Here is a 24,443-nt window from a genome sequence, read left to right on the forward strand (position 1 = left end):
TCCATTCACCACATCCAGCCAGGTTTTTACCCAGCAAAGAGTATGCCTGTCCAAGCTGTGAGCAGCCAGTTTCTCCAAGAGAATCTTGTGGGAAGTGGTGTCAAAGGCTTTGCTAAAGCCCAGGTAGACAACATCCGCAGCCTTTCCCTCGTCCACTAAGCAGGCCACCTTGTCATAGAAGATCAGGTTGGTCAAACAGGACCCGCCTTTCATGAACTCATGTTGACTGGGCCTGATCACCTGGTTATCCTGTATATGCTGAACAATGGCACTCAAGATGATCTGTCCATAACCTTCCCTGGCACCAAGGTCAGACTGACAGGTGTGTAGTTCCCCAGATCCTCCTTCCGGCCCTTCTTGTAGATGGGTGTCACACAGGCTAACCTCCAAGTCAGCTGGGACCTCCCCAGTTAGCCAGGACTACTGGTAAATGATGGAAAGTGGCTTGGTGAGCACTTCTGCCAGCTCCCTCAGTACTCTTGGGTGGATCCCATCCAGCCCCATCGACTTGTGTGTGTCTAAGTGGTATAGCAGGTCACTGACCATTTCCCCTTGGATTATGGGGGCTTCATTCTGCTCCCCATCTCTGTCTTCCAGCTCAGGGAGCTGGGTACCCAGAGAACAACTGGTGTCTTACTGTTAAAGACTGAGGCGAAGGTGGCATTAAGTACCTCAGCCTTTTCTCGTCCTTTGTCACTGTATATACCATTGCCTGCTCAGCAAGGAGAGGTGTGAAAGGGCCATTCATTTTTTCTCTCAGGTCAGTTATCAGTCAGAGCATCCCATAGACTTTTCTTTATCTCTGTCAGCTGGGTTGGTTGTACCCACTTGGGAACTGGTGGGGAGCAGATGCATGGCAGTGCCAGGTGGCAGGGTGAGGGGCAGATCGGTGCTAGGACTGGCTGCGCTAGATCTGTTCCATTGCAAGCCACTCATGGCATCAAGGAAATCCTGCTGGCCAGTTACGGTGAGATTGTAGCTGCTCAGCTCCTCTGCAAGTAAAAAGGGCGTAACTTAACAATTGCACTGAAATGCGTGAATCAATGGCTTGCTTGGACTTTGGCTCAGCAGGGATGGCATACAAAAAGACTGTGCAACATATATTTTTGAAATATGTTTTTAATATCAGGATTCCCAAAATTCTTTCTGTGCATAGCTGTGAAACCCTATTACAAATAAAAAAAACATTACTTTGTATTCTTGCTGACACATAAGAAAAATCAATTTTAGTTTAAGTACCTCAATAGATATCAATAGGACTGTTGACTAAGGATGATTTGAAAAGAAAAAAAGCCCACAACACTAGCTGTTTTCTAGAGTAAAGTAAAATTTTCTTCTGAATGAAGGAAATGTCTTTGAACAATTTTTTTCTTATATTAAAATTAATTTTTAATAATTTTAAAATTAATTTAAAAATAAAATTATTTTAATTAATATTAAAATTTCTTCTGCAAAACCCTGATAAATTTGGGAGGAGAAAGGAGAAGTGTTTTCTAGAATCTGTTGTATTGATATCCCTTTATTAGAGTAGACAAAATTTTCAGTCTTTTGTTTTCCTATCACAGGCAAAACTTGTTGTCTGTTTTCCTCATCTGCCCTCCTTCCTGTAGCAGTTTTTCTGTAGCTCATCCAATTTTCCTCTCTTCTGCCTTGTTGCATTGTTACCCTCTGTATTCCACAACCTGGTGTTAAAAAACTTGAGGTTTTCTTTTGTTCTTTCTCTTCAGTGTCTTTGTCCCGTTACTTGTGATGAGAGGCTGAGGAGAAGGCAGCTCTGTTTTTTTTCCTGTTGAAACTGTCTGGAGTTTCCTCAGTGTCTGTTGGTACTTTGCATGGAGAGGCACCAAATGCAGTGGAATTGGTTTCAAAGGGCGAACTTCAGTTACAAGCCCTTCATGATAGTATCCCAAATATCAGGGAGGTCATACTTTAATATTTGGTTTCCAGCCTGAGACTTGCAATACTGCCAGCTGTAAATAAAAAAGGGTCTTGACCATTTTCTTTGTAGGTTGGGCAAATGAGGCAGTGAAATTAGACCTCTATACAATATTTCAAGACTGGTGACTTAGCATAGAGCTAAACAGAGTACCCATGTCTCAAGCCCATGATTAATGAATTTGATCGGTTGCAGTTCTGGATCTAGAATATGCTACTTTTGGAACTATAGACTACTATATTTTCATTAACCATATTACTAATCTATGGAATTCAGAGTCCCTTATGGCAATGAACTGTTACTTTATAGCTGACCACACCTGCCAGTTTATGTCCTTAAAGATACATGAAGTCTTAACGAGTTATGAGTAAAAGAAATGACCAGTTGCCTTTTGCATTTCTTCAGAGAGGTTCACAAGGCAAATTAGTTAGTCTAAGTCAAGATGATGTGCCTTCAGGTGCATGAATAAAGGCCAAAAATAGTCTCTTCATTTTTTTTTTCCAACACAATAATGCACAACTATTTTATTTAGATTCACTTTGAAGTTTGAAGGGATGAAATGAGAGCTAGAACAATTAGCTTTTTTGAGTTAAATGAAAGGAACAGGATCAATCTTGTTAATCATCGCATGGATAAATTCAGTGGTTTGGGGGTTTTTTTTGCAGGCACTGCTTGTTAGGTTTTTTTAAGAATTTCTTAATTTTGTTGTCAGATTCTTACTTTATTTATCACATGGTGCTAATCCTTTTGCAAGAAAGAAAGAAGCTTTATCAGCTATATCAGGTTCAACTTTTTATTCATATGGCTTTGCTGATGTGACACCACATTTTAGTGGGTATCATTCAAAACAACACTAAGTGAAATACTGAACATTTTTGCAAGGAATTCAATGCCTTGCCAAATGAAACAAATCAACCATGATGACACTTTTGAGCCTGCAGGACAAGGAAAGGTTTGCAGGTGTGAGATAGTTCAAAATAAGGTTTGTGGCCATTTTGTTTGGCTTCCTGGATATTAGCATGCATATACTTGCTATTTATACAGTTATGTTTTGGGTTCTACTTAGACAACATCAGTGAAATTCTGGCCAAGTGGCATCAATGTTAATTTCATCACTAGCAGCTGTGGCATTGGGATTTCCTTTGCCTCTCTGCAGTGAGAAGTTGTTATGTGGCCTCTGCTGTGCTGACATAACACTTGAACTTTCTTGAAGATGTAAGTGGTGCAGATCCCTTATCAGTCTGCCTGTCTATAGATTTTATACTGCTGGTTATCACTCAGTCATAGGACAATTTTCCACATGAAGCTAGTAGCAGGGGAAAACATCCTTAACTGAATTCTTAAAATCTCTGGCATTACTTTCTTCTGTGGATCAAATCCTGCTTCACCAGCAGGGATTCAGCAACATATTTTTAAGAGATTGGTAGTTTAGAAATCCAAATAGCTATTCATGTAGCTTTCTTCATAACAAGGTGGGTTTTGTACCAAGGATCATCATTTCAGATATGTTGTGAACTATATTACTATATTATGAACTATATTATCACTGTTTGCCATAAAATGGTTTGCTAGTATGAGTGCAGAAATGTTAAAATGTGACCTCTGCTAGCAGAAAAGGATCAGAACTCTCATCAGAGAAAGTGTTTTTCTGGCTTAATACTAAAATGCTGCAAAATTGTTTATTGTGATGGTGAACATGTGTGGGTTTACTTTGTGTATTGGTGGGGTTTTGTTCTTTTACTCACTTTCATTAGTGATACATAACTAGTTTCTTCTCATTGAGTCTGTGGAGACACATGTGAGAAGCACTTTCACTGACAGGCCAATTTCTTTGAGTGGCCATAGGTTAAATAGAAACCAGGCATTCATGCTGTTAGGAAAGTTTGTAATAGATTTTATTCCGTGGTGAAATCTACATCCAGTAAACTGAGCTCCTGCTTCCTCTGTTCAGCTCCTCTTTGCAATGTTCTTGCAAAGTAGGAAGTTGTGCTGCTGATACAGCAGTGCTCTGGGAGGCAGACACCACGCAAGGCCTGAAACTTAGAGCACATATTTGTTTATGATCAGCTACTAGGCAATTTCTCAGTTAACAACTAAAATCAAGTATGACTCAAATACATTAGTCAAGATTTGGACAATGTCATCGGTCAGACACAATTTATTGGTCTGGTGGCTGTGGTGTTGGTAGCTCTTTACCTCTCAGTTCATGGTGGATGGGCTAAAGAGTTCTTTGATGATGCGAAGCCAGAGCTAAGGAAGTGTCTTCCCTCTTGCCCAAGCTCCATTGTGTGCATGCACTTTTCCATAGATGAAATGCAACCTGATCCAAAGGATAACTTTCTCATTTGTAGGTCAAAATCAGTGTGTTCTGGTCCACTGAGACAACAAACTGCGTACCAGTTGTCTGGTTCATTCTAATGGTAGGTGCTGTTTTCTTAGTTCTACTATTTTTATGCAGTAACACCAAGCAGTCTGTGTTATGTTTGGATGCAGACAAACCAAATTACAAACAGGTCTTTATGCTGCAATGTCATTTGACTTCTCCTCACACAATTTGGATTTTGGAATGATTCATGCCACCACCTCAGTGTTTCTGATTACTTTGAAAACACTAAAAATGTCTGTACTTAGGCAGGAAAACATTAAATAGCCATGACTGCCTTTTGCAGGAAAATCTCACCTTTGATTCCTTAGGCTTTTTTGTATGCATTGGTTAGGTTTCTGTGTAAAAGAGCTTTGGGAAAGATATTTTAACCCTCTATTATCCTGTTGCAGCCTATTCAAAATTACATACATGTTCATGCCAGGGTTGCATTGGAATAATGAAGTGCTTTTGGACATGCCGGGGTGAAGTTGCATAGAGAGCATTCGAGGCTGTCATGCGTTGGTGTGTGTTTGATCAGTGCTTGTGCAGTTGTGATGTGCATTCTGTTGTGGTTTCAGTAGCAAGTTAAGGGAAACCTCTATTACTTAAATGTACAATCAGAACCATGTATTTCTTGTGCAGGAACGAGCAACTACATTTCAAGTGTAGAGATTGTATAGCCAAGTGGATAGAGCACTTGACAGGAGTCAGAGAATAATATGTCTTTCTTCAGCCTAGACATTGAGTCATTGTGTCATGTCTGGCAAATTGCTTCAACCCTTTCTGGCTGTTTCCCCCACAGGAAATAGAGGACTCTGCTTTAGAATGAGAACTGTAAGAACTAGTGTAATAAATAATGATTTTAATGATACAGTTCTCTGCAAAAGCTTGGATAATCATCTTCAGCAGTGGCATTACTTTGAATTTGTTTTCTTAATTGAATGGAGTTTTGACATACGCAATTTCATGTTTCAGTTGGGCAAATTGATCCTTGATGGACTGGTGCAGAAGTTTTAGTGATTTTTTTTTAAACTTGTAAACAGAATTATTTTTTTAATGAGAATAAAGACCTTCATAATTTGAAGCCAGTTGCCAACAGAAGTTGCAAATCGCTAATGCAAGGTTAAACTGATTTACAAATCGGGAAATGCTTTCATTTAAGACATTAACAATGTCTGTAATGTTGTTAAAGAAATACCAGAGTTGTGTTCCTCCTAATATAACATTTACATTTTATTTTGAAACAAAATGTTAGCTTCTCCTGAAAAGACAATGAAACTGTCTAGATGAAGATGAAAGGGAAACCAATCAATTTTTTTTGTGCTTGCATCACATTCTAGTACCAAATGATCAGTGGTGCCCTCCTCACCTCTGGTCTGAGCAGATTTGGAATTCTGCAGTGATGTCCCACGTGTGCCAGTGGCTATGCTGCTGCCTTAGTCTGCACAGCAGTTACTGCATTCAGGCTGGCGGTCCCTAAGCTGATGAAACATGGGTTGAAAACTGTGATAAACAATGCCTGTTAGCTTTTCTGTATTGTTGATTTTAGTATTTTCCATAGGTGCCCAGATATCCACTGCAGCAATATGTAAAGCCATGATGTTCATCTTCTGTCCTCACCTGTGCAGGACATGGTTTAAAAAACATAAGGGCAGCCCCTTATGTCTCCTGAGGAGTGGACAAGCAATTAATTGGTTTGAGCACTGATAACACAGAACAATGATCAGCTGTACTGTGTCTGCTGCAGGAGCTATGCTATAAAGGCTCAGCAAATGCTAGTTTGTCCTAGATATGTCCTTTTTGCTGTCTGCCACGTGCTTACATAAAAAGCTTTAGAACATACCTGAATGGGGCTTTTAGAAATTCTTCTGCTGGTTAGTAACCTGTAAGAAAATGCCTTTTTTTAAAACATTCTTCTTTCCTCCGCTCTTTGACTCTCATTCTTCTTTTTTCCCCTGGATGGATCCCTGTGGCAAGAAAATCTCTTCAGCTTGAATTCTTTTTTCTTTGCTGTCCTTTTCAGTTAATTTTCAGTTCACTTACGTATATTCTATGTCTCTGCTTGTTCTCCCAGGAGATGTCAGACAATAACCTCCTACGCTGTAGTTCAGGGGCTTTCTGAAAATGCATGTGGGGTAAATTGAGCAAGATGAGAACTGATTAATGCTAATTAATTCACAAATGTTGTATTATACAATTATATATATCATTTAAAGAGTAGAAGCACCTCGTAATACCAGAGCTCTAGATTGTTAATGTTCCCTCTACAGTGGTCCTTAATTAGTTAGAAAAGTCTGACCAATTCTACTCTCATGCAATGCTCACATACCAGACCTTAAAAGGTCACAGCTAGGGGGATCTAAAAAGCCTCTTATAATTTTGCTAACATGAGTTCCTTAACAATTGAGTCAAATTGATAAAAATAAAAAATTGAGAAGGCAATACCAGATTCTAATATTGTGGCTGTTATTTCCTTTTGCTTTGGTCAGAGGCTTTTCTACTATGAAAATTCTTTCCACATGAAGAGATCATCCTGGATTATAAACCAGGCCTGTCACTAAACACTTGTTTTACATCTTACTATGACTCCCCAATTCTTTGGGCAAAAATGGGTTATCTCTGACTGCTTTGCAGACTGAAGCATCTAGGGATTGCTGTAATCTGTGTTTTGCTCTCTGTGTCCATAGAGGACTCATTGTCAGCTGGAGAAGGACAAAAGATGGTGCTCCTACCAAGATGACGCTCTCCCTCCTATTTCCTCTTGTGTCAAGTGAGCTGATGAAAAGACCTGCTTGACAAGCACAGGCTAGCTGAGATTTTTCCCACAAGCTGGGAATTAGCTGGCCTGATCAGGCAGCTGTTTGGTTTCTTACTACTTATGTCTGACACAGATGTGTCATCACATAGGAGAGAAGCTGACATGTAAAATGCTTTCCCATACGCAATGCAGTTTTTTAAACCAGTGGTGCACAGTAAGCTTAAAAGAACAGACATAGCGATATGTATTTATGACATCAGCATTAAATGACCATAGCATTAAATTAGGCAATTTTATATGACTACTAAGAACCCTCAGCTTCTTTGCTAGTTTGTGCAGTTGCTTTCAGTCATCTGTTGAGAGTGTTTCTTAAATTTTCGGGTTGCCTTGCAGCCCTGTGCTTTGGTTAGGAACACACAGCAGTCACAGCAGTTGGAAGTGAAGGCATGGCTTGAAGTTACAGGACAGTGTTATGGAAAATCTTTGTTATTTCTAAGGTTGATCTGGCAAAGCATTCGTGAAGGTGCTGAGGTATTAACATCTTTGCACTAAGCCTTTTGAAAAACAGGATTTGCAAAAAAGATGCTGACAGTGTATCTGCAGGATACAAAAAGAGTTTAGTGGCATAATGCTCTGTAAGCTGCTCTAACTCTTTAACCTGCTATTCTCCCAGGCGCCATGTGTTTGCCAAGTTAAAGGAAGAGCCTCGTGGCACAAAAGCTGGCGGTATGAAAAATGTTGTTAAAACATGGATGATTGGAAATGTTTTCCACAGTACAAATGGACTTTGATTAGCTTGTCTTTTTTTTTTTTTTTTTTTTTTTTTTTAAACCGTGACAGTAACCTCTAGGATAAAACCCATTTTATCTCCTAAGTAAAGTTGAATTATGTTTGGAAAAACAGGCATTTTGAAAATTGAGAAGATTTGTATTTCAGAACTGGGGTACAGTGTAAGATGGGATTTGTCTGAATCATGTCACAGGTAACATTTCCTGACTATTTTGTTTGACCCGGAACTGCATTTTTTAATGGTTGACAGTTGAGAAGCCATTCTGATACAGGATGTGGCTTCACTGGAGTCACTATAGCTGTGCTGTGCCTAGAACCGTATTACCAAAACCATCATATACATTGTGTATTTTACAGCTCTAGGTCAAATTGTGAAGAGCTGAGATAAAAAGTACGTTAAATAGATCACAGGTCGCAAGAGAGGAGCCTGCATCATGGTACAGGTGGCAAGCACTGCCAGGTGATCCAGCTCCTCAGTCAGGCTTTGTAACCTCTGCTGAACTCAGTGCTGTGATAATAGTATTCCTTCCAGTAACCCTGCTGAGAAAGCACTGACCCCTTCGTGAACCTCACAGGCTCCATACACCAAGACCTGAATTGCCACCCAGATGCAAGTGAGGTCAAAAAGCTGAGGGGAAGACATCGTGCAAAGCATCTTCTGGAAAACACACTAGCTTTCACCTCCTTCCTCTCCCCTGGCCCTGGCCTGTGGAGATGCTTATGATCAGGTCAGGGTTTCTGTGTGAGTTTTGGAAGTGAGCTCAGGCCCACCTAAATCTGTGCTCTCGCTTCATGTACTCATGTTAAAATTGATAGCAAAGAATTTCCATTCTCTTCTGTGTCTCACGCCCTATGCAAGCATTCACCTGGCAGCCCTGAGCTGCATGCTGCTTTTTCAGCCCCCTCTTCCCTGCTAGCCTATTCCTCTCTCTAAAATCATTTAAGCCAGACATAGCTTCTTGATGTGTTACCTCATGCATGGAGAAAAACACACGCACTCTCAGTAAAAAATTCTCTGTGTTAGTGTTCTGTTCTTTCCTACTTTTTTGTACTGTAAAGCAATTAAGTGTCTTAGCACAGAGTGTTATAAGGTTATGTTAATTAGAATAGCCAGTAGCCCAAAGTAATGCTAAGTACGTAGGGTTTTGTGAGTTAATGTGCAAATTCATAGCAGGCTAGAAGGGCTCTGCAACAAGGGCCTAGTCCTTCATTCCATTTTTATTGTATTTGCTTGTTAGGGGTTCTTTTGTGCCTAAGACATGCTGTCATCTTAAGCAAGTCACACTTCATGCAGGTAAACATTTTTGATCATGTGTACAATTAATGTAGTATAAGTGTGTCTTTTAAAGTACAAGTTCAGTTACCAAAACCTTTTGATTTAAAACACACTGTAGGCAGGACAGCAGGCTGAAAATGTGGTTTTACAATCCTGGAGACGAAGCCTTTGCTTGGGAGTGCATTTAAGTGGAATTAAGGAAAACGGTTGTACTCCTTATCACTCTTTGTTCTGTAGATGATGTATCTTGTAGCCTGCGTCTGTCTCTTGCTTTCGTTCTGCAAAGGGAGTGCCTTCTCAGGTTATTTTGTATGACCGCAAGTTAGACCTTGATGTTCTTTTTAGTCTGTATCCCTGGTCCAATATATCAGTGCTCCATGTTATGAACTTTGTTGTGTTAAATGTGGAGTTTGCAAAAAAGTGAAACATACTGTAATACCTTTGTCTTTTCTTTTTCAGGATAATAAAGTTTTGAACAGTGCCTCCCCAAGAAGTGTGATGAGAAATGGCTTTAGGAAACAATACCCAGAGAAGTTACTCCATTATCCCCTGCTTCATCTTTGTTGAGGTGAGTGCGGCATTCAGTTGCCAAGCCTACACAGGAGGCAGCTCTGCCCTGCAGGAATTAAGTCATTTGTTGGCCATACTGTTTATAAGGAAGAATGCTTTCTTACTTGATAAGATTAATATCCATCTTCATACTCAGTGCTATCAAGTCCCCCTGAAAACAGTCCTACATGAGTTAGCCAGATCTTAGGTACAAGCATACAAGAACAACAAGATGCTGTATTTTCAAGACTTGCCTGTACCCGATTTGCTAGCTAGTCCTGTGGTATTTGGTAGAGAATGGGCAGTAGCTGCAGGTGTGGGTCAGCAACAGGTGATTGCTCACATCTCCCATTTTTCCTCAGAACTGTATCCATCTTGCTGCTGTGCAAGGGCTAGACTTTGTTTAAGGAAATGTCTGATCTCACAGTCTAATGGTTCATAGGCTTAGAAGGCAGCGCTCAGCTCTCTTTTCAGTTCAGGTGAAACATAAAATTTAGATGAAGCGCACCTATCCTTTAAGTGTGATGACGGAGCTTGGTTAGCACAAGGGCTGTAAATTGACTAGCAGTAGAGTTACAGGAGTGGTTGTTCCCACATGGACTATGACTCCACATCTTTGTTAAGGGTAGTTGTTTGTTTTTAAATTGGGTTATTATTTTACTCTGTATACATTGCTTTTTTGTGGTGCTTCTTTTACTTCCCCTAACACTGCTAGACTGATCAAAATCATTACAATCAATGAATGTTTAACTGGTGCATATAAGGCTGGGATGGTTTTCTTGGCAAGGGGGTCAACTCTGGGTTTCCATGGAGGATGAAAGCTTCCATCAAATTTAGATGTTGAAAAGGAGATAACTGTCTGTGACTGACCATCTTCAGAGCCACCTCTCTGATGTAGCTTGGATGCAATACTCACTCTTTGGTCCAAATTATGAGGTAGTTTGTGCTTTTCCACAAGAGAAGCACTAAGAACAGTCAAAAGACTAATTGTAATGCTGGGTGTTGTGTAAGACTTACCCCCTTTCCGCTGAAATCTTGAAAAGGTTTGAGGGTGCTGCAGCAGCAGGTGTAATGGGCACTGTGAATGGTTGCTTTCCAGAACTCCTGAGTGCTGACCTTTCCCTCGGGACACGGGAAAAGTGTGCATGGTATCCAGGACCCCTCTAACCCTTATTCACCTGGAGTCCCCTCTTCATAGCGTCTTTTCCAGCCAGGAGATATGGTTCCCTTATATGCACTCCCTACTTTCTGTACTACCAGCTTAGTCCCCAAAAGACAGCCAGATGATCCCTGGGTGCTTAATCTAATGTAAGTAGTAGTTTTCCTTTTGACTTCAATGGGCCTTCAGACGCCAGTATGGGAATGTGGCTGAGACTTGCAGCGTTTCACAGGGATTTGTCACTGACATAATGTCCAGTTCCCTGGGGAATCTCTGCTCCAAGGGGAAACTGAAGGGCTATTCTGACTGAGGAAATGGGTCACTACTTTGTCCTGTCAGGTAGAGAAAGAAAGATTAAAAATGAGGAAAAAACAGCAATAAGCTCAGAAGAAACCAAATAAACACCATCAGGAATGAGATGTCTCAAATTTATTCCTTGAAACAAGCAGCTCTGAAGATTTTTAGTCCTGTAAATGTATGAATGATGAGCCTGGTTGTCAACCTATGACAGAGATATAAATTGTCCTTGCTGTAGACAAGACTGACATGAATACAAGAATAAATCTTTTTACTGGAGGGAGAGAATTTTTCACCCCATAAGTGTGCTTTCCTTGTCCTTTCATATACTTGCCTTGCTGATTAAAACACAATTTTAAATTAAAAATCAGTCAAAAGCAGAGATGTAGTGTCTGAAAAGGTGTTCTCTGCTACATTTGATGAAAACATGTTATTTCTTCCCCTCTTTGTTCACAGTATAGCTTTTTAATGTAGCACTACTGGAACTACAAATTCACAGACCTATGTCAAGCATTAAACAACAGGAAATCTAATTTCCTGCTGGGAGTGCAGAGATGATTGATAGTAGCCATTCAGTCTGAAAAGTCCCTGTAAATCTTAGGGCACACTGGAGGTGTTTTTCTTTTCCTACTGCCGTGATTCTGAGACTAAAGGAAGTTATTTTTAGATGAGCTACCCCAGATACCAAGCCCTGTGCTGGATTGTCTGGGTTAGGATGGGCCCTATTTTTGTAGTTTTGAAGCAACCATGAGAATTTATTAGCTGTAGGACATCTGTCTGCAGTTGCTAAAGGTGCATGCAGGACAACTAAAAACGCATTGCCTGCTTTCCTGATAATGTTTTTCTATGAGAAAACAATCTAGCAGCAGACATGTTAGGTGATCATGAGTAGGAAAAGAGATGGTCAGTTAAATATTATCACAGGCCTGTTCCCCAGAATGGTCTGCCTTCCCCACTGTCTTCCATGCAATGTGGTCCTGTGATTAAAAGTTTTGAGGTATTTGCTTTTAAGAAAAGAATGGTGAGCCTTGATTGTCATGTCAGATGTCCTGCCAGTAGATATTTGCTAACTGCCCAGTATGCAGTGTGCATTCAAAGAAGTTATGATGGCAGTGGTGGAAACAAGGTGTCACAAACTGTTTGGACATTTTAAATACAATTATGCTTCAGTCTGTACAAATGTGACACTTATAATTTTAGCGGTTTTCCACATTTCCATTTTTTCCCATTTCATTTTCCCCACACTAAACTTACTTTATGAAACCTGACCTGAAGATGAACAGTTCATTATAAAAACCTAAACCCTCTGCTGACTCTACAAATTCCTTTTTATGTTCAAAATATGAACTTTTTAATAAAATAGAGATAGCATGTGATGTCTAATCTGTAATGACAGAAATGTTAAATCAACATTTCCCTAATTGGAAACTCAATGTCACATTATGAATAGATTGAAAGGCTAAATAGGGAATCATTAAACTAATTTTTAGCCACTTATCAAATCTGAGTCACTCTCCCAAATAATGTAGGCAGCTTTCTAGATGGTTCTTTATTGTATTATAAGAGGCATCATTACAGCCTGGCATTTTTCACCAAATGTCAATGAAGATTTGGTATATTACTCTTTGTTGAATACATAGGCAATTAATTCAGAACTACAGGACACTAATATTCTCCTTTTCCCTGTCCCCCTTTGCAGCACTGTTTGCAGCCAGCATCAGTGAAAGCAGCCTTCAGGAGGCTCTCACTCAGCCTTGGTTTACATGTAAGAGGTTGCAACAAGATGAGACCAATTTTGTTCTTCATTCTGCTGACACGTGGCACTGCTTTGAGCAGAGTACAGACTGTTGAGTACCTGGTCCATGCGGACTGATGCTGCTAGCTGCTGACAGTTGTTAAACAGAAGTGCAGAGGGCAGGATGCCCTACTCCAGTAGCTTCCAGAGCTCTTTGGAGTCATTGATGGACCAATAGCATGCAGCAAAGGCTATAGAGCTCCTAGCTGTTGGTATGCCCTGGATCTATCCCAGCAAATGCAAACAGTGCACAGCAGCCTGTTTGAAGAATTGTTGATGGCCAGGAATGATCACTAAGGTGGTCTCACGGATTGTAGACAAGCAGGAGAGAAAGCAGGAGAAGCAGCATCTGGGATGCCATGAAAAAGTTTCAAAAAAATTCTTCCTTTTTCATATACTTTTGGCTTATGGTGGCATTTATTGCCAAAACTATTTGTGGACCATCTCCTCCCTCCTTCAGCTGCTGGGACATGCATGACAAAGTGCTGTCAGAAACATCTTTAATGATGCTTCAACACAGGTGTCTCATTATTTTGCAATCCTGCTTTGCAAGGTTTGGTCCAGGGAGTGCTATGTTACATCCTTCCACATAACATCCACATGTCTACTGGTTGAAGGTGGGGAAAGGTAAAATCACAATTGGCAGAGGCGTGTTTTGCACACAGTGGCCCAGTTTTTTGCAGGCAGGGAATAAATTGTCAAAACAACTAAGCTCCCTCAGATCTAGGACAAAGGAATGTGTAGAAGTGGGAGAACCAGTTCTGCTCCTAGGGAACTGGTGAGCTGCCCTGAAGTCTTGATCTAGCAGTGCTTTCCATGCACTGTGATCGTTCTCTTTCTTCATCCCATTTCGGGTGGTAGCTTTCTAGCACAAAACTCATGCCGGGGGTTGTAGGGGAGCTGAGTACAGCCTGGCTTTGAATTTGGTGGGTCAGAGTGATTATACTTGCTTTTGCAGCGTATTTGATGCTTACCATTAGTGACAGGAAGTGTAATGCGGTGTGGTAATTGCATTTTCTAATAGATTTTGGAAGGATAGTTAACACACTGTGAGTAAACAGCATCCCCACAACTATATGTGACTTCAGGGGGAAAGCATGTGAACAACTTTTAAGCCATTGTGTCTGTTTGAATGGTAGTTTTTAAAGAAGCAATAAGCAAGCAACACTTCTTTTCCCTCCAAAGAAAACCTTCTCATCTCTTCTGAGTCAACAGCAGTTATAACTATAATGGCTTTCTAGATAATTAAAGGAGACATTTATTCTGGAACTTCTGCTGATGTAGCACTTTATACTTACTTTTTCCTCCTCTTTCTCACACTGCAAGTCCTGGTTTGAAGGCTTGAGTTTTTGCAGGGTGTGAGTTATGTGAGGATTTATTTCCATGTACAGTTAGTTCTAAAGGAGTCAGATGCATCTGAGGTGTGTCTTTGCACATGAAAACGCTGCCATTTTCTGGCACCAGATTTACTTAAATTGTCTTAAACTGATTAAAGAGTTACTGAATACCATGTGACTTTAATATGACTGATGTATCTGCCACATTGTGCTTTATTGTAGATTATTGTAATCCTGACATTGACAACGTAGTAGGGGCAGACTCAAATAAGCAACACCATTAAAACTTAAAACACTGGACATCTTTCAAATTCTGTGATCTGAAGATCCTTCTTTTCCACGCTAAATCCATTATTCTGCCCTCAGGAAAGCTTTCGCAGGCAGAGTGGAAACAGTTTTTTCTTGACAACTCGATATATAGCACATTGCAAAGAACTGAAGATTTTGTAAGATAAATCTCTTCTCCCCTTCCCCCCCATGAATAAAATGAAAAGTGCTGCAAAATACAAAGCTCTAGTCTTACATCTATTCTGATGCAAACTTTGATTTGAACGGTAGGTATACTACAGCCTCATAGGATTTCTGTTTCTACAAACAATGGGGTAAATTTTCCTTTACTTTTTGCTATTTTAGTTTTGGACAGATTGAATCATCTTCAAATATCAGTTCAAACATAGTTTTAAAAAAAAAGTTTCAACTTACAGAAGCACAGAAGGGAAGTGTTCCTCTTTCTCTGCCTGCCAGCATTTTCCTACTGGTATTTCATGTGATCAAGCCAACAGCTGAACTAGTCTTTAGCAGGAGAATTTCTGTAAAACTGAAATCATTTGTGTAAGTGAAACAAGTGCCTCTTGAACTCCTGTTTGTCATCAGCATCACAACAGGATTTAGGGAGCTATGAAAAATAAGTGAATTTAGAACAGTCATGATGTATCTGGCACTTTTTAAATTCTAATTTTTTTGGGGGTGTTCTGAAAACTCAAAAGATTTTACACCTTTGGAGTACTAACTGGTGCCCTCTACTTTTGAGAAGTGTTTGGGGAGTGTGAAATGTCTTTTTCTGTGTGCTGTAGTCCTCAAAGCAACATTTGTAAGAGACATTGAATGCATTGGGAGTGACTTTCTATTTGTGTTTCTTTAGCAAAAAGTCATTTGTCTCATAAGAAAAAATTGCTGATTGCATTAGAGCTTTAATGCTGATATTAAAATTGCATAAAAGACACATGAACATAGGATCACAGTTTTGGACATTCAAAATAGAGGTTTTAATTTTGGCAAGGTGATGTCCAGTTCTGCTAGAAAATGCCAAAAAATTCAAGGCAGATTTTAATATACACATTAACTAAAAAGGCATTCCAGGTTGAACTAACTTCCGAATAGTTGTAACGATCAGTGACTCTGTTCTGTAGCAGTATACAGTATCCACCATGTGGGGCTTTTTGATTTTGTTTCCTGCTGAGGCAGAAAAGGATTTTCCAGTGTTTTGTAGTGCTGGCTCAGTCCTTTCCCTTGCTATAGGTGTCTTGCACATAGCTATTTAAAGCCCTGTGCCTTGTTCCTCCATCTGTGCCATGCAAACAGTAGTGCTATGCTGCTCCACTGGGATGCCATGTGGACAAGATGCCCTGAGGGACATGTCATGTGCTGGTGTTGTATAAACTGCCTGTCATTAGATCCTCTAGTTAGACGGACTGTGTGAATTGATAGTGACAGATGCTGTGCAGATTCGGAGGAGCTCCTCTTGTAGCAGGGTGATGTTTCTGCATAATCCCCATGCTTCAGTCACTTCTTTTTCTTGCGAATCATTGTTTCTTATTTTATTCACTCAGCACATGCATCTGTTTCTCGTTGTTGCTCTTCCTAAACGTCTCTTTATGTTCCCTATTTGCCAGTCGTTCCTCGTTGTTTGCTTTCTTTGTCTTTCCACCACTATCTCCTTTGTTCCACATCACTGGATAACTCCATATTGTAAAATTGGCTTAGTATCTGTCAGTGAATAGGTGTCTCCTGAATGCTGGATTGGTTTTGTTGAATTGCTAGGCGGCTTTCATATTACCAGATTATAAAATAAAACTTTTTCTTTCTTTTTTCTTTCTTTTTTTTTTTTAAGATAATCCTTGTAGGTGCTTCACAGTTAGGTCAAAAGCACAGAAAACTCATAGCCAAAATGGGCACTCGGGTGAAAAGCACGTTACTATTTGATACTCCTTAGCTTCTTGAAGACATTTTAAAATTAACATTAAGGGATTGCACAAGAAGGATTAGCTGCTTTACTGCATTTTTCTTTAAAACATAAATGAAAAAAGGATTGTATTGTCGCTTGCAGACACGGGAAGCCTATTTTGTGTCCTCCCTCTTTATCTGGAAAATTTCCCATCACAAATAATCCCTTTGACACCCTGAATAACATCTGAGGGTTTGCACCCATGAATTCAGTGCAGTTTTCAAGTAAGAGATTAAAGATACGAAAAATCTTTTGTCTTTGAGTAACAAAAAATATGTTTGGTAGTAGAAAAAAATGTGAACATGCTGCTTTAACTGTTTCACTGTGCCTTGAAACTAGCTGACACTTTTGAGAACTACTTCAATTTATAATATGTTAGCCTATATAACCAGGTTTGTAAGAGAAAGAATTGTGTTTTTTTAATTATGCAGCAGTTAGGGAGGTTGAATTTGTAAGTTAAAAAATCCCATTGCTTTAGCAGATTACTGCTAGAAAAACTAGTAATCAGAATTGATTGTATAGAGATTTTAAGAAAATTGGTTATAAAACCGGGTGCCATTCATGCTAGTTTTCTGTATTATGTGTGCAGAACTCTACAAGCCATAGAGGAAGGTGTTTCCAGCAATGGCTAGGCAACTTTAATGAGGCTTAAAATAGCAATGTGAAAATACATATGATACAATATGTAAAATGGTCCACTCTCTCCCTATGGGAACAGAGTGATACTATCAGTGAAAATCACTGCTGAATGTGAACACACATTTTTCTCTTTGGTCTGTAGGAATATGCCTGAATTTATTTAGCATGATATTTAATTTGCATAAGTTACACAAAGTTTTAAAAAGGCGTGGAAAGGAAGTAATAGTGACTCACAAATCCATATTAAGTAACCCTAAACACAATAAACAAGCCTTCCCAAAAGTGATCAGTAGGAAAGATCTGAGAAACGTCAGAGTAAAGCAAGATGCCGAAAGCATATTTTGCAATATCAAACCCATTCAAACTTTTTGACAATGGTTTTGTCATCAGGAGAATTTTCAAATGCAAAATAGGTCTCTTTAAGCATTGTGTCCAATTTTCATCAGGCTTGCAAAGGACTAGGCTTCTGGCTCCTGACCAGCCACTCCAGACATTGAAAATGAGGGTTTTGTTTTAGCAATGTTACAAGGATGAAGTCATTAAGATCAGTCTTAGAGCGAACAGATTCATACAAGCAATTTAGCTTTTAAAGAATATTGACATTTTCTGTCTCTAGAAATTCCAAAGTTTAAAGACCATCTTTAGGAATCAGTCTGCCAAGTCTTGTGCTTCCTTTACAATTCTAAGGTATTTCACCAACTTGGAAATTCCCCAAGCTGCTGACAGAACGTTTGAGTGCCCTGGTGTGGGAAGCGGATAGCTTCTAAATTGTGGTATCTTCTTCCTCCAAAGCACAAACAGATAATCCAGTTCCCAGCACCTGTGTAACACAACATAAATAAAGCTGTTACGAATGCAGCAGAACATGGCAACAGATAAAATAAAATACAGCCTTTGGAGAAATGATACTGCATGTTTCCATATTTCTAACTCATTTAGCTGGTGCACCTTAAGTTTCATTATTTATTTCATGATTTCTGGGGCAGTCTGAAGGGAATCTTGCTATTTCCCCTCAGTCCATGCCCACATCCCAGCATTTTAGCAGTAAACATTTTTTCTCTGGTATATTTCCTTGCAGTCATACTGCACTTCGGTGGGGTATTTCACCAGGAATTTCTGTGAGGTGCTGGATATAGTACAAGGAGTTCTCAGACCACCTTCCTAAAGTCTGATCACATACTCTCTCACACAAGTAATTTTGCATATGTCATATATTTGCTCACAGCTATGAACTCAGTGTGCCTGTTGAAGAGACTGTATGAAAACTGACCATATACAGATGTGTTTGCAGGAAATATGTGAGAGAGTGGTATTGCTGGGAATCAGTGTTGTGAAAGTTGTTACATCTTGTGCACGTGATGCTAAATGGGCATTCAGGTCTTAGCAAACATGAAATCATTACTCCAGAAGGTGATTACTTGCAGCAATGGTTAGAGATTGACTCTGATTTTAAGAGTTAATTAGACTTCACAGATTATCTTTCAGCTTAATGCCATGCCTGAAACAATACTTCTGATTCATGAGTTCAGGCTTTGTAAGATTTAGGATATCTGTGACTTTGGTATAAATATACAATGATAAATTGTATTAGCTCTTCTTGGAACACTCCAGTTTCAAGTTAAAGAGTCAGGAATAAAGATGCATCTTCATCTTGAAACAGAGTGATTTAATGGACAAGATTTCTATTGAAGATAGATTTTTAGAAGTGGTTGTTAGATGAATGATTAATCAATATTTTACTAAGCACATAGTCAATTTTTAAGGAGTTGTTACACAATTCAAGAAACCAAATGGTGGTTCATAATGGTCTGTATCCTCTTACTTTTGGGTGATGTGTTTATAGTACTCACTGGGATTAAGATCAGCATCAGACTAGACATCCTAGAGTCCTGTCGCAGGCTGTGGTCTCTGGCAGCCTTGCAGTAAAGACTCTGCATGTTTGCAGAGGGTCAGTGCAAAGAGACAGGCTGTTTTGCCCAAAAGTTTTAAACATACCCCAAAACCCTGCTATACACTTCTTTTTCATATCATTTCCTACACAACCTGATCACATGAGCAGGTGAATGGGAGAACCCATGTAATAGGACACATGGGGGATAGGCTATTACTAGTTTAAAATAAGTTTGAATCATTTATTAACTTTTCATAATTCTACAGCCTTATTAACTTTTTATGATTCTACAGTAATTATTGATGGGGTGTACCAAAAATATACTGCAATAAGATTAAAGCAGCTTGGAAATAATGATGCAATTATTACTGGAGTTACTGTCAGTTTTGTCACGACTTCATTAGGGTGAGCTCTATAATTTAAAGGATAGCTACATTTGGTCATGTAATGGCTGAATTATCCCTGTATTTCCTTCTCCTAGCTATTAAATGCTGCATACTTATCCTAAAAATCAATAATCTATTGTTTGTTGCGACTTAATGGCTTATATCTGGAGTGTAGACTTTGCATACCTGGAAGGAGCTATAATAATAATAATACATCAATACTTGTCATATACTTTATTAAAACATAGAAATTTAGTGTGTGATTATTTTGTGCAGATGTACAGCATTATTGAGTTAATACCACTTTTATGTAGATTAAACCATGTATATCAATCTGCTTGATTTTTCAAGACTCATTGTGAGTTTTGCATGCTTCGTGGAGAGGATGAGATTTGGCCTTTAAATCTCTTCTCAAAATAGTTTGTGATACTTTGTTTTTCATAGTGGAACTATTGATCAAATTCCCATTTAATTTATTGTAGTCTCTAATCAATAAGGCATTTTTTCTGAAATTATAGCAAAAACTGTGTAAATCTACGTCATAAATGTAATGTAGTTTCTTATTAGTGCCTGACCAATATGATTCCAGTTATAAGGGAGTGAATTAACCTTTCAAATAGATTGGATAGCAGATTACATTTTTATTAGTTTTATAGTTGTGCTAATCTTTGACTTGGAGCCAGTTAAATCAGTAGTCATGAGGGATCTTTATGATTTTACTTAAACCAGCCAAAGCAGAAATCAGGGCAGCTCTGTTATAATGGTAGGAAACATACTAAAACTCTCAAACTAATGAAATTCTGGGAACAGAGTGCTTTATACAGCATTGGTTTCATATGAATACACATGAGCATTAGTTTGTCATTATGAGTTTCAGGCTTTTCATTTTTACTGCAAGTATCTTTCTGTAGAGAGAAAGGAGAAAAAGTCATTTGGGACTTGGAAGAAACTCGGAGTAGATATGGTTTGAACAAGAAAGGCAACGAGGGTCAACCAAGTCAGTAAGAAACCTAAATCTCTACTTATTTGAGTTAAAAGAAAGGTCATAGACTCACAGAATAAATTAAATGGGAAAGGATCTCTGGAGGTCTCTAGGCACAGCACGGCTCAGAACAGCGGCAGCTGGATTAAGTTCTTCTGTGTCTTGTCCAGTTGAGTTTTCCTATTACTTTACTAGGCAACCTGCTTAATTTTTGAGTATCCTCATAAGAAAAACACTTATCCTAATATTCTTTCTAGTAAAATGATGTAACCTGATGTGAAGGAGAAATAATCTAGGCCCAATGGCAGTGAAAAGAGAAGGTAGGATGCAACAAAAAAGAGGATGGGTAAAGGAATGAATCATGTAAAAAAATCCTCCTGAATTTTAGAGGTATGTGCAGTTGGAACCTTAAGACCAGTTTTGTCTGCCCAGCCCCTTTTCTTGCAATAATTTCACCAAGATATTTGCATGCCTCGTATGTAAATGCGTGTTGATTACCAGTAGTCAGTGTGTTGATTTCCTTGTCCACATTCCTTGTTGTAGACCCCAACATGTTAGATAAAGCTTCCTATTCCAAGCCTTGCCACCTCAGTCTGTTTTGTAAATCAATGTTCTGTATTGCTGTGCTGCTTTTTCCTAACATCTGCATCCTGAAGTCATTTCCATTGGACTCTTCTCCATACTATCCACTATTTAGCTTCTTACGGAAAGCACATGTGCATGTTAATGCCTCCTGCTACTGCACCTTGGTTTAATAAGACCCTGAAGGAGATAAAACTGTCCTTTGTGTATGTGGAGACTAGTTAAAAGAGAATCTTGAGTAACATCAGTAATGTTAAATCCAGGTTCAGACAGACTATTCTATTTCTACTTGTTTTGACAGGACCAACACTGAAAAGAGAATGGTTTCAAGTGAAAGGGACAAAAGTGAGCACTAGAACGTAGGGATTTTATGAAAGTTTTCAAAATCCAAGTTTTCCCTTCTTCCCTACCCTGCATTTGCAATTACGTAGTAAGACGATTACAAGTTCTGGAAAATGAAGTGGCCATTATTAATTTTTTAATATGACTGCCTACTGGTGATAAAGAGCTGTATGAAAGAATTGGCTCAGACACAACATGACTTGCAAGTAGCAGATGAGATTCAAAGTGATAAGGTAACTGTTGTTTTAAAAGCTTCCTGTTCAGCTGGAAAGTTGTTGGAGGCAAATAAAATGGATTTTATAATGCATTATACTTATAATTAAGACTGTGCCCATTTAGGTGAGGTAAAATGTCTTTGATAGTTTCCTACTTAATTTAAAACATTGTCTCTATTTGATTCTTATGATTGGTCTAAGAGTCCTGCAATCTTGATATCATCAGATAGTTTCTTTTGGCACTAACTGCTGCATTCATCAATGTCTAATGACTGTAAACCTGCACTACTCTATTATATAACATCAGTCTGGAAGTGCAGGCAAGTTTTATGAATTTTAATGAATGCTGTTCTATTAATGACAAAGATACAGAGCTCCAACCACCTCCAAGGTTGTCAACTTAGAGGGAAAGCCTTTGTACCTGGAAGAAACAGTCAACAGAAAAAGCATCTAAGAAGGTCAGTGTTGTTAGAATAAGACTAGATGTGAATTTTCTGTCTTCTACAGATGGTTTTGCAATGATGAATTCTGGACTGCCTTGGTACCAAGGGACCTGGTGACTTTTACTGGACGCAGCAGTCCAGAGCAAGAGTGTTTAAATGCAAAATACCAAAATACAGAACATATCAAGAAATTTCCATCAGAAAACATTGTTTGGAACTGAGTTTTTAAATGTAATATCTAATTTGGTGTATTCACTGAAACTCTGGTAGTAGATACCATGTTGTTCCACTAGCTCACTTAGAAGGTGTGTTGGGTTTGCGTGGCAGGGTTTTGGTAGTGGGGGGGCTACAGGGGTGGCTTCTGTGAGAAGCTGCTAGAAGCTCCCCCTGTGTCTGATAGAGCCAATGCCAGCCAGCTCTAAGACGGGCCCGCCGCTGGCCAAGGCCAAGCCAATCAGCGCCTCTGTGATAACATATTTAAGAAGGAAAACAAAACAGTTGCGGGGGGACTTTTGCAGCCGGAGAGAGGAGTGAGAAGATGTAAGAAACTCTGCAGACACCAAGGTCAGTGCAGATGGAGGGGGAGGAGGAGCTCCAGGCGCCGGAGCAGAGATCCCCCTGCAGCCCGTGGTGAAGACCATGGTGAAGCAGGCTGTCCCCCTGCAGCCCATGGAGGAAGGATGAGGGGGTGTAGAGATTCCACCTGCAGCCCGTGGAGGACCCCACGCCGGAGCAGGTGGAGGCACCTGAAGGAGGCTGTGGCCCGTGGGAAGCCCACGCTGGAGCAAGTTCCTGGCAGGACCGGTGGACCCGTGCAGAGGGGAGCCCACGCCAGGGCAGGTTTGCTGGCAGGACTTGTGACCCCATGGGGGACCCCACGCTGGAGCAGTTTGCTCCTGAGGGTCTGCACCCCGTGAGAGGGACTCCATGCTGGAGCAGGGGAACGATGAGAGGAGTCCTCCCCCTGAGGATGAAGAAGCGGCAGAAACACCATGAGATGAACTGACCACAACCCCCACTCCCCGCCCCCCTGTGCCGCTGAGGGGGGGAAGGTTGAAGCCGGGAGTGAAGTTGAGCCCGGGAAGATGGGAGGGGTGGGGGGAGGTGTTTTAAGAGTTGATTTTATTTTCTCATTCCTCTACTCTGTTTTGCCTAGTAATAAATTAGATGAATTCCCTCTCTAAGTTTGGTCTGTTTTGCTCGTGACGATAATTAGTGAGTGATCTCTCCCTGTCCTTATCTCGACCTACAAGCATTTTGTTATGCCTTTTCTCCCCTGTTTAGTGAATGAGGGGAGTGAGAGAGCGGCTCTGGTGGGCACCTGGCCTCTAGCCAGGGTCAACCCACCACAGAAGGCAACTAGAGATCCTGGATTTTTAAAATACACTGTTATGGCACAGCTTGATGCAAAACCCATAAATTTACCCAAGTGTGTGCCTGCCAAAGCATTGTAACTTTTAAGACTTATCCAAGATGTTGAAGACTAACAAACAGGAAGATTGGGGACCTGCAGTTTGGGTTTGTGTGACACAGCTCCTGCTTCTAGAAGAGGGTCTGTCTGCAAGTCTGGAGGCTTGGTTTCTTGATGGTAACAGGGAAAGCAAACTGGGCGGGTAGGCTTGCAGGGTCTGTGGCTCAGAGATTTTATGGTCCGAGGCAGATCAACTCCTTGGAAGTACCGACAAAGAGTCTCATAGGCTGTTGAGTAAGAGAAAGATGTGGAAGACGTAACATTTCAGAAGAAGCATGTAGCCTGGAAGCTTTCAAGTTGAAAGATATCTTCCAGTGAAATATTTTTTTTATTTTGAAATTAAATTTGCAGATTTTGCTTTTCAGCATGCTCTGCTCCAATAGTATCTAGGTTACGATGTAGAGTAGTAGCATCAGCAGCTGTGAAGCTGTGAGACACCAGCAGTGCAAAATCATGTACTGCATTTCTATACTCAGGAACTGTAAGGCAAAGGCAGAAGGACAATGAGGCAGGAGACTGTACATGCACTGAGGGGATGGGGTACCTGCAAGACCTGCAACACAGGGGTCCTGCACTGTTTTCCCTGTGGTATTTTCACTTGTCTGCTGTCCTTCTATGAAAATCAAATAGACAGCAAGGCTGATCACATGCCTATGCTGACCATTGACTTGTAACCTTCTCTGCACTGCTCTGTTAGTGATAATTACACTGTGATTTGTTTGTGTAGCGCCACTGGAGATCTTTCCATCTAAAGGCATCAAAGTGCTTCACAGCTATTACGAGGATACTGAGCTGAATTAGAAGAGAGAGGAAAAGAACTGCATTGTCCCCAGCCCAAGCAACCCTTGGACTCAGGAGGATGACATCTTTCACCACTAGAATATAAGGCAGTTGTGAGCCAGACCAAAAGCATGTCTTGGCAGCAGGGCTCTGAACGTCTGTCATAAGCAGGACATAGCTGGGAGAGGGTATAAAATAGGACTGTTCTGTGGTGACTATCTCTGACA

General features: G+C 40.1%; 1 protein-coding gene across 2 annotated transcripts in view; it reads left to right on the forward strand.

Annotated features, from left to right (window-relative positions):
* The window catches only part of PLPPR1 (phospholipid phosphatase related 1), a 136,545-nt gene that overhangs the window by 55,867 nt on the left and 56,235 nt on the right, over nucleotides 1-24,443 (forward strand). For both annotated transcript variants that reach the window (XM_054810330.1, XM_054810329.1), the window contains one exon: nucleotides 9,584-9,692. In XM_054810330.1, coding sequence (XP_054666305.1) covers nucleotides 9,630-9,692 — 63 coding nt within the window. In that variant the 5' untranslated portion in view covers nucleotides 9,584-9,629. The remainder of the gene's footprint in view (nucleotides 1-9,583; nucleotides 9,693-24,443) is intronic.

This window comes from Grus americana, chromosome Z (genome assembly GCF_028858705.1).
Source record: "Grus americana isolate bGruAme1 chromosome Z, bGruAme1.mat, whole genome shotgun sequence".
NCBI lineage: Eukaryota > Metazoa > Chordata > Aves > Gruiformes > Gruidae > Grus > Grus americana.